This window comes from Juglans regia, chromosome 4 (assembly GCF_001411555.2).
Source record: "Juglans regia cultivar Chandler chromosome 4, Walnut 2.0, whole genome shotgun sequence".
Lineage (NCBI taxonomy): Eukaryota > Viridiplantae > Streptophyta > Magnoliopsida > Fagales > Juglandaceae > Juglans > Juglans regia.
This window is the reverse complement of record NC_049904.1, coordinates 12,253,055-12,262,319: the sequence shown is the minus strand read 5'-3', so window position 1 is coordinate 12,262,319 and position 9,265 is coordinate 12,253,055. Positions and strand designations below refer to the sequence as shown.

At 46.0% G+C, this 9,265-nt stretch overlaps 1 protein-coding gene across 1 annotated transcript; it reads left to right on the top strand.

The window, feature by feature from the left end:
* The first annotated feature begins 6,932 nt into the window (after positions 1–6,932).
* Positions 6,933–9,116, top strand: LOC108992589 (60S ribosomal protein L4). The gene is made up of 2 exons (XM_018967186.2): positions 6,933–8,156; positions 8,811–9,116. Exons 1-2 carry the CDS (start codon positions 7,056–7,058, stop codon positions 8,922–8,924), a joined length of 1,215 nt encoding a protein of 404 aa, XP_018822731.2. The 5' UTR covers positions 6,933–7,055; the 3' UTR covers positions 8,925–9,116.
* Positions 9,117–9,265: the final 149 nt, after the last annotated feature.

Here is a 9,265-nt window from a genome sequence, read left to right as displayed (position 1 = left end):
ATAGTCGATCATAAAAAGTATTGCCTTATACTTCTACACATAATACTTCTTTTAAGTGTTCGGCATTCCACAGGTGTGGTAGCTTGTGTCCCTGACTGTTTTTTAGGAGGTAGGAACCGGGTTGATTGTTTGCAGTCACTACTTACTGGCCTTCCCATTGTGTTCTCAGCTTCCCTTCTTCCGGGGTAGTTATTCCAGTCTGTTACAACACCAGGTCGCCTACCTTGAAGGAGCGTGGCCTGACTCGTTTGTTGAAGTATTGCTCCGCCTTTCACTTGTTATTCACCATCTGGACTGGTGCTTCTTCCCTTCTTTCCTCCAGGACATCCAAGCTCTAGGCTAGCCTTTCGTTGTTAGTGTCTAGGTGAAAGTGTTTGACCTGGAATGTGGGGAGTCCGACTACCACGGGGAATACTGCTTCGCTACTGTAGGTGAGGGTGAAGGGTGTCTCCTCGGTGGGGGTTCAAATAGTGGTTCGGTATGCTCATAGCATGCTTAGGAGCTCTTTGGCCCATGCTCCTTTGTGCACCCTGATCTTTTCTTGAGGGTGGAGATGAGGGTTTTGTTGGTTGCCTCGACCTGTCCGTTGGGTTGAGGGTGTCCTGGCAATGAGTACTTTACTTTAATTTCGAGCTCTGCGTACCATTCCCGATAATGTGTGCAGTCGAACTGTCTTCCGTTGTCCAATATGAAGCTCTGATGTATGCCGAATCAGCAAACCATTGACTTCCACAAGAATTTCATGATGGTTCGAGAGGTGATGCTCACGAGAGCCTCAACTTCGACCCATTTTGTGAAATAGTCAACCGCGACAATGACAAACTTGGCTCTTCCCCTTGTTGTCGGGAATGGGCCAATTAGGTCCATACCACATTGGGCGAAGGGCCACGAAGCTGTGATTGATGTCGGCTCGTGCTCTTGACACTTTGGGAATTTCTTGATAAAGTTTTCTGCATCCTTGAGGGATTGGGGCTAGTAATATTCGGCCTGGATCACTCTCGCAGCCAAAGCCCTCTCTCTTAAGTGGCTTCCACAAATCTCTTCGTGAATCTCCGCTAGCACATATTGGGTTTCATCCGGTGAGAGGCATTTGAGGAGTGGTTCGAAAAAACCTCTCTTGTACAACACTCCTTCCAACATGGTGAATCGAGCCGCCTTATTCCTTATCTTTCGTGCTTTTTCTGGGTCACTGGGCAGCTGACCTTCCTGCAGGAATTTCTGGATATCTGTTGCCCACGCGGGAAGTGCTAGGGTCGTGACAGACACTTCCACCCCAATGGAGGGGGCGTCGATCATCCTGACTATGTTGTGTTTTGAAAGTGGGAGTTCTTCTTGCCTCCGACGTAGCCCTTGCTAGACAATCTGCTTTTTGGTTTTCTCCTTTTGGCACCTATTGGATGCTGAAGTAGCGGAAGTGGTCGCACTCATTGCAGATCAACTGGAGATACTTCTTCAGCCTTTCCCCTTTCGTGGCGAATTGCCCCACTACCTGGCTGACTACTAGTTGGGAATCCGCCCTCACTTCTATTTCTTCAACCAACCCCAAGTGACCATGCGACTGTCATTCTGGCTAAGAGCGCTTCATATTCAGCTTCATTGTTGGTCGTTTTGAAGGCTAGCTTGACTGCATAATTGTGCTTGTCTCTTTGTTTGAAGACGATTGCACCCCTACTCGCCCACCAGCCCAGTAGGATGAGCTGTTGACGTAGACCTGCCAAGGCTTTCCCTAGGGTGCTTTTGGAACTTCTTCCAAAAAATTGGTGAACTCAGCAACGAAATCTGCCAACGCTTGTCCTTTGATTTTGGCTCAAGGCTGATACTCCATGTCGAATTCGTTGACCTCGATCACCCATTTTGCAAGTCGCCCCGAGGTGTCTGGCTTCTACAGTACCTTCATGAGGGAGAGATCGGTGAGTACTTTCATTGGGTGGGCCTCGAAATATGGCCTTAATATCCTGGCTGTGATGACTAGGGCGAATACTAACATTTCCATTCAGGGGTACCTTGCTTCTACTCCGCAGAAGGCCTGGATCATGTAGTAGACGGGCCACTGCCCTTCTTTCACGTCTCAAAAAAGTACGGCTGATACGGCTTGTGGTGATACTGCTAGGTACACCGTCAGGGTCTCCCTAGGTCATGTTTGATTAAGCAGTGGGGGCAACTCAGGTACAACTTCAAATCGGCGAAGGCTTTTTCGCAGGTCTCATCCCACTCCCGGGCTTTCCTCAAGACTTTGAGGAAGGGTAGGCACCAGTCGGTTGATCGAGCGATGAAGCGGTTCAGGGCTGCTACCCGCCTAGGCAGCCTCTGGACTTCGTGAAGGTTGCGGGGGCGAGGCATTCCTATTACTGCTTCCACCTTTTCTGGGTTTGCCTCAATCCCCCTCTCGGAGACCATGAACCCTAGAAACTTACCCGTCTCCACTCCGAACACACTTCAACGATTTCATTTTCATCCGAATGCTGAATGCTGTCAAAAGCTGTTCGGGCTATTTGCTATTCACCAACAGGTCGTCTACGTACACCTCCATATTTCAGACGACCTATTGTTTGAACATTCTATTAACTAGCCGTTTGTAGGTGGCCCTCGCATTCTTGAGGTTGAACGACATTGATTTATAGCAGTAGAGGCCTCGGTCCATTATGAACGCTGTCTTCTCCTCGCCATTCGAGTTCATCCTAATATGGTTATACCCGGAATAGGCGTCCATAAAGCTAAGAAATGGATGGTGGTAAGGGGAAGCTATCTTTCGGGCAAGTTTTATTCAGGTAGGTGAAGTCGACACACATCCGCCACTTTTCGGATGAACCTTTCTGTTAAGACATGGTCCACCTCCTCGGCTATCAGCCTATACTTCTCGGGCTGAAACTCTGCCATTTCTGCTTGACTCTCTGAGCCACTGGATCGACTCAAAGCCAGTGCTCAATGATGGAGTTTTCGATCCTTAGCATATCCTCATGGCTCCAAGCGAACACGTCCTGGTATTCTACTAGGAGGGATATCAGTGCTGCTCTCATCTCCGGGTCTAGCTTAGTCTCGATCTGGACCTTTCGCTTCGGTATCTACTGGTCAACTATAACCAACTCCAAGGGCTCATTGGCTTCTGCTTGCCAAAGAGCCTGTTCATCACAGATTTCTTCATCCCATTTGGTCAAGGACGGAGGTGAATCTGGCTTGGGCACTTCTTTTGTCCTTTTTATTGTCGCGACTAATTTGACCTCGTACCTCAGCTCTCGGTCGTAGCATTCCCTGGTCAAGACCTACTCGCTGCTGACTTCGCCCACCCACGAGTCAATGGGAAATTTCATTTTGAGGTGATAAGTAGACGTTACTGCCCTCAAACTGTTCAGGGTGGGGCGCCCCAGTATAGCGTTGTACGAGAATGGAGCTTTGACGACTAGAAAGTCGGACATGGTCTCGAGTGTTGTGCTGGTTATTCATGTGGAACTCACAATATGGGTCGTTTTCCTCATCTCGGGGCTACTCTCTTTGGGGGCTTGGGCACCGGTTCCCTTCCACGGCCAAGTTTGTGTGAGCGCGGCTTCCCCCTTGGGGTCGAGCCGGCATTTCTACCCTGCTCTTCATATTTGGCACTCCCATCTTTCCCCCTCCCTGGTTGCGGCCTCCTAGCGGGCTTGACGCCTTTCGACCAGCTCGCTCCATCTCGGACAATCGTGGGGCAGTTAGGGCCTCGAGTGTATCTTCAGCGTTGATGAACCCATTTGCTTGGTCCATGAACTCCCTTAGTGTTGTAGGGGTCTTTAGCGCTATTTCCACCATGAACGGATTTAGAGGCCAGATTCCTCCTAGGAGGGCCACCAACGTGATCTTCTCGTCTTGGTCGTTGGTGGCCATACGCTCCCGATTGAACCGCGAGAGGTATGACTTCAGGTTCTCACCGTCACACTATTTGACGGTTAGGAGGTAAGCTATTGGGTGTCTCCTTTTCTGACTTGCCAAGAATATGGAGAGGCGCGCGAGCTCCTAGAAGCTATCTACTATTCCCAATGTCAGCTACCCAAACCAGGTCTGGGCGACTCCTCTCAATGTTAGTGGGAAGGCTCGGCAGGCGACTTCCCTTGGGAAAGCATGCAGGGTCATGTGGGTTTTGAATGTCTCCAGGTGCTCCTGTGGGTCTTCGGACACGTCGTACATTTCCATCTAAGGGACCCTGAACTTGGGGGGAAGTGGCATTGCCATGACCCCCGCGTTGTATGGGAGGTCGGTGCTGACAAGTAGCTAGTCAACAATGGATGGGGTGTCTGTCTTCTTAGCCATCTCCATGCATTTATCCCCAAGCTCTCGGATTTGGACGTGCATCTTGCATCTCTCCTCCTCTGCCACGGCATCCACAGGGACCTACAGTGAATCCTCGTGTTCGGTGCCGCTCGGTTTTGCACCTCGCACTAGCTCATGTTGGTGCGTTTGAGGGCCGCATTCTCCTCTTGTAGCATCCCATCTTCTTCTGTCAGTTTCCTTACTATCTTCCCCATGCTCGCGAGTCTCGCTTCCATCGTCCCTTCCTGATCGTCCCTTCCATCCCATCTTTTACAGAAAATCTATCTCTCAGGCTACGCCATTGTTGATGTCATGTTTCGCAGCCCGAGTACTTCGGCAATAACCAATCTCACGCTACCTGCAACTCAGAAGAAAGGGCTCCGGTGACATCTGGGGTCATTTCAATGCCAAAGTCAGTGAACAATCCTCTAGTGATAAGAACAACTCTGAAGAATAGTAAGAACAATCGAAATTAAGAGAGAGCCCTCTCGTAAAAGGGATGGCCATTATTTATACCTAATCTGGGTTCCGCTGCCGAGGGAGATCGTGGCGTGTCAAGTGTCAGACCTGCTACCACTCATTTCCTACTGTCGTAGTGTGTCAGTCTGCGGCTTAGGCGGTTGAGGGAGATCGTGGCATGTCAGCCATGCTAGGTCAGGTCATGGGCGAGCCGTCCTTCGTACTTAGAGTGCACCATTGCGTGTCGGGTCTTTTGACACATGCATTGAATGCTGCATGCCTTGAGTTTGATGAGTCCATAACCGGGCACGTTCAGCTGTCCACGTGTAATTGGGCGTCCTGTCTGGTGCTCTATGGTAGGGCTTGGTAGGCTACTGAGCCCCGAGACAATCCCATTGGTATATACTAGCTTGGCGCTAAAAGGCCTTCCTGGGTAGGTTTACGGTCACGGGCTTAGCACGTGGTCCTCCGGCCCAGACTCTTAGCCCATGGGAGGGTTTCGTCTTTGGGCCTTGAGTTCCGTGACTTGACCTCTTCGAGCTTGGGCTCTTCTGGGATGGGCCCTTTCCTCACAGATACCTTGCGGTCTTATATTTGCATAAAATAATATTATTATTTGTTAAATGCATATGTAAGAATTAATACTAGACTACTACTATTAGTCACTAGACCCTAGTCTAGTAGTCTACTAGTATGAACGTATTAATTATTAATAATGAATATGAATACTAAATATGTATAATGCATATTAATTTGTATAATCTTATGAATACAATATTATTAGTTATTAATCTTATGATATGAGTGCTCATGCAGACAAGTTTAAGAGATGTGTAGAGAAAGAGAAAATTGATTGTAAAAAAATGTTGTCTCTGGATGTGCAAACCCGATGGAATTCAGCTTACATGATGTTGGATGCGGCTGAAAATTTTGAGAAGGCTTTTAGGTGGATGGGGAGTGAATAATACAATTTTCTCTCTTATTTTAATAATGGACACACGTGGTCTCCTAGAATTGAGGAGTGGGAGACAGTGCAGGTTTTTGTGAAATTTTTATAAATGTTTTATGATGTCACTAATCGATTTTCTCGGTCTTTATATGTCACGAAAAATATCAATTTTTTGGAGATTTGTATGCTTAAAAAAGAATTGGTTAAGTTGAGTGAGAGTGACAATAGTTGTTTGATGAGCATGACCATAAGTATGAAAATAAAATATGATAAATATTGGGGTTCATTGGATATGTTGAACTTGTTGTTGATTGCAGTTGTACTTGATCCACGTAGTAAGTTAGGGTTTCTTACTTTCTACCTGAAAAAAATTCATGATGAGAGTCCGGCTAAAGAGTTGGTGTCGAGTGTGAGATAATTATTAGCAGACTTGTATGCGGAGTACAATGTTACGTTTGGTTCTACCTCAACTTGCCGTGAACATGAGCCCCCTCTAGCATCTACAACCACAAATGATGGTGACGAAAATCTTGAATCAAAATTGCTTTATGAGTGGTATCAAGCATTTTCCGCCATTGGATCTTCAGTTGCCAAAACAGAGATGGACCGGTATATATCAGATGGTTGTGAGGCGCTCAACACATCTTTTGACTTGTCAATTTGGTGAAAAATTAATGAGCCTAATTATCTCATACTTGCTTGCACAAGACTTATTAGCCATGCTTGTTTCCACGGTTGCATCAACGTCAACATTTAGTACAAGAGGTTATATACTTGATCCTTTTCGGAGTTCGTTGGCTCCAAGAACTATTGACATACTTATTTGTATTCAGAATTGGTTGCGACACCCATCAACGCCATTTGATATTCGAGAGTTCATAGATAATGTGAAAAGTTTTATGGGAGAATTTGATAATGTTTAAGACCAAAATCGAATTGACTGATTTGATTTTCACCCGTACTTGAAACTAGTATATCCCATAAGCGAGACTGAGAGAAAAATAATTTAAATTATAAATAGAAGGAAAATGCTAAATATATTTGAGAAAAATTTCCATAAAACTTATTTCTCTACAAGTTAATTATTGATATATTAAAAATCATAAAATTTGAAATTTAAAATTTAAATTTAAAAAAAAAAAACTAATAAAATAAATCTTATAAATAAAAATATAAATAAACCGACTCTTGTAATTTTCTTTTGAACCCAAACATGATTGAGACCGGATCCGGATCTACCCAACATAACCCAACATCCACAGGCGACGTTACTATAAAAGCTACTCCAGTTATTTCAGACAATAAACCCTAGAATTCTCTCTCACAATCCTCCTAAATCTTCCCTTTCATTTCCACACAATCGGCTTCAATGGCCGCCGCCCGTCCTCTCGTCACTGTGCAATCACTAGAAGGAGACATGGCCACCGACTCCTTAACCACCGTTCACCTACCCGACGTCATGAAGGCCTCAATCCGACCTGACATCGTCACCTTCGTCCATGCCAACATATCCAAGAACAAACGGCAGCCGTACGCCGTATCAAAGCTTGCAGGCCACCAGACCTCCGCCGAGTCCTGGGGAACCGGACGCGCCGTTTCCCGTATCCCCCGTGTCCCCGGTGGTGGTACCCACCGCGCTGGTCAGGGTGCCTTCGGTAACATGTGCCGTGGAGGCCGCATGTTCGCCCCCACAAAGATCTGGCGCAGATGGCACCGCAAGGTCAACGTTAACCTCAAACGCTACGCCGTCGTTTCGGCCATCGCCGCTTCCGCCATCCCCTCCCTAGTTCTCGCCCGCGGCCACCGCATCGAGTCGGTACCTGAACTTCCTTTGGTGATCAGCGACTCTGCCGAGAGCGTGGAGAAGACCTCTGCAGCTCTCAAGGTCCTGCAGCATATCGGTGCTCATCCCGATGCCGAGAAGGCTAAGGACAGCCACTCGATCCGTCCAGGCAAAGGTAAGATGCGTAACCGCCGATACATCAATCGCAAGGGTCCACTGATTGTCTACGGGACAGAGGGGGCGAAGCTCGTGAAGGCTTTCCGGAATATTCCCGGAGTTGATATCGTGAACGTGGAGAGGTTGAACCTTCTAAAGCTCGCACCTGGTGGTCACCTCGGGAGGTTTGTGATCTGGACCAAGTCGGCCTTCGAGAAACTCGACTCTATCTACGGTTCATTCGAGAAGCCGTCGGAGAAGAAGAAGGGCTACGTGCTGCCTAGGTCCAAGATGCTTAACGCTGACTTGTCGAGGATTATCAACTCGGACGAGGTGCAGTCCGTGGTGAAGCCAATCAAGAAGGAGGTGAAGAGGGCGCCGATGAAGAAGAATCCACTCAAGAATCTCAACACGTTGCTGAAGTTGAACCCGTACGCCAAGACCGCCAGGAGGATGGCGCTTTTGGCGGAGGCGGAACGCGTCAAGTCCAAGAAGGAGAAGCTTGACAAGAAGAGGAAACCAATCACTAAGGTACACAGATTTTTCTACCCTTTTTTAAGTTATTATTGATGTCATCCTACTATCATGTAATAAACGATAGATGATTGATTGTTGCTTGCTTCTAAATGATGCTATTATTATGATGTAATGGTTCTTCTATTTGGTGCCTGTTGTTTTCCGTTGGACCAAACACCCTTTCCTAGATTTGTGGGTAGAAGATTCACCAAGCTTAACTTATCCTAGAATGGTAAGCAAAGATAATAACTTATCCTAGAGTGGTAAGCTAAGATAACTCTGGAGCCTAAAGTAGAAATTAACACATCCATTGATCCTACAGCATTTAGTTAGCATATAGAGCAGTCTTTGGAATTTACTCGATTAATTATAAATTCTATAGGATCTAAATTGTGTCTCTCTCTTCTACTCCAAGCACTAGGGTCTCAATCTGGTTTTTACAATCCTGCTTTTTTCTTTGTTGTCTTCCTCTCAGTTCTTTCAATGTCAGTTGTGATCCCTTTGATTGGTCCTCAATCCTGTAGTATATGCATATTCTGGTGCTTGTTTTTACTTGCATAGTTTCAATCGCACCTTGTTGATGAATGCTGATTGTTCTGTTCAAAGCTGTAATGCCTTTCTCGATTAACAGAGATTTTTGGGTTTTTTTTTTTGGGTGTGGTTTATCAGGAGGAGGCTATTGCAATCAAGTCTGCAGGGAAAGCATGGTACCAGACAATGGTCTCTGACAGTGATTATACCGAGTTTGAGAACTTCACAAAGTGGCTGGGAGTCTCCCAGTGATTTTTCGTTCTTTATTATTTTTTTCTTTGGGTTTGAAAATTTTGTAGACCTACCGATCCAAAAAAAAGTTGTAAACTCCTAAATTTGTATTCACTTGGTGTTTTGTTAAGTTTTTGTTTACGAGACGTGGATGAGATTAGGTTGGGAGGAAATGCCCAGAATGAGATATGAAAAATGAATTTTTTCTTTCTCCCTTCCACGAAGGTGGAGTTGTCCTTTTATGCGTTAAACTTAAATATTTTAGTTTTGTTATGGCAATGACACTATAATCCTAGAATGGGATAATTTGCATGATTGTCTAATGTTTGCAATACAAAGAGATTATATAAAAGTAAATTTAT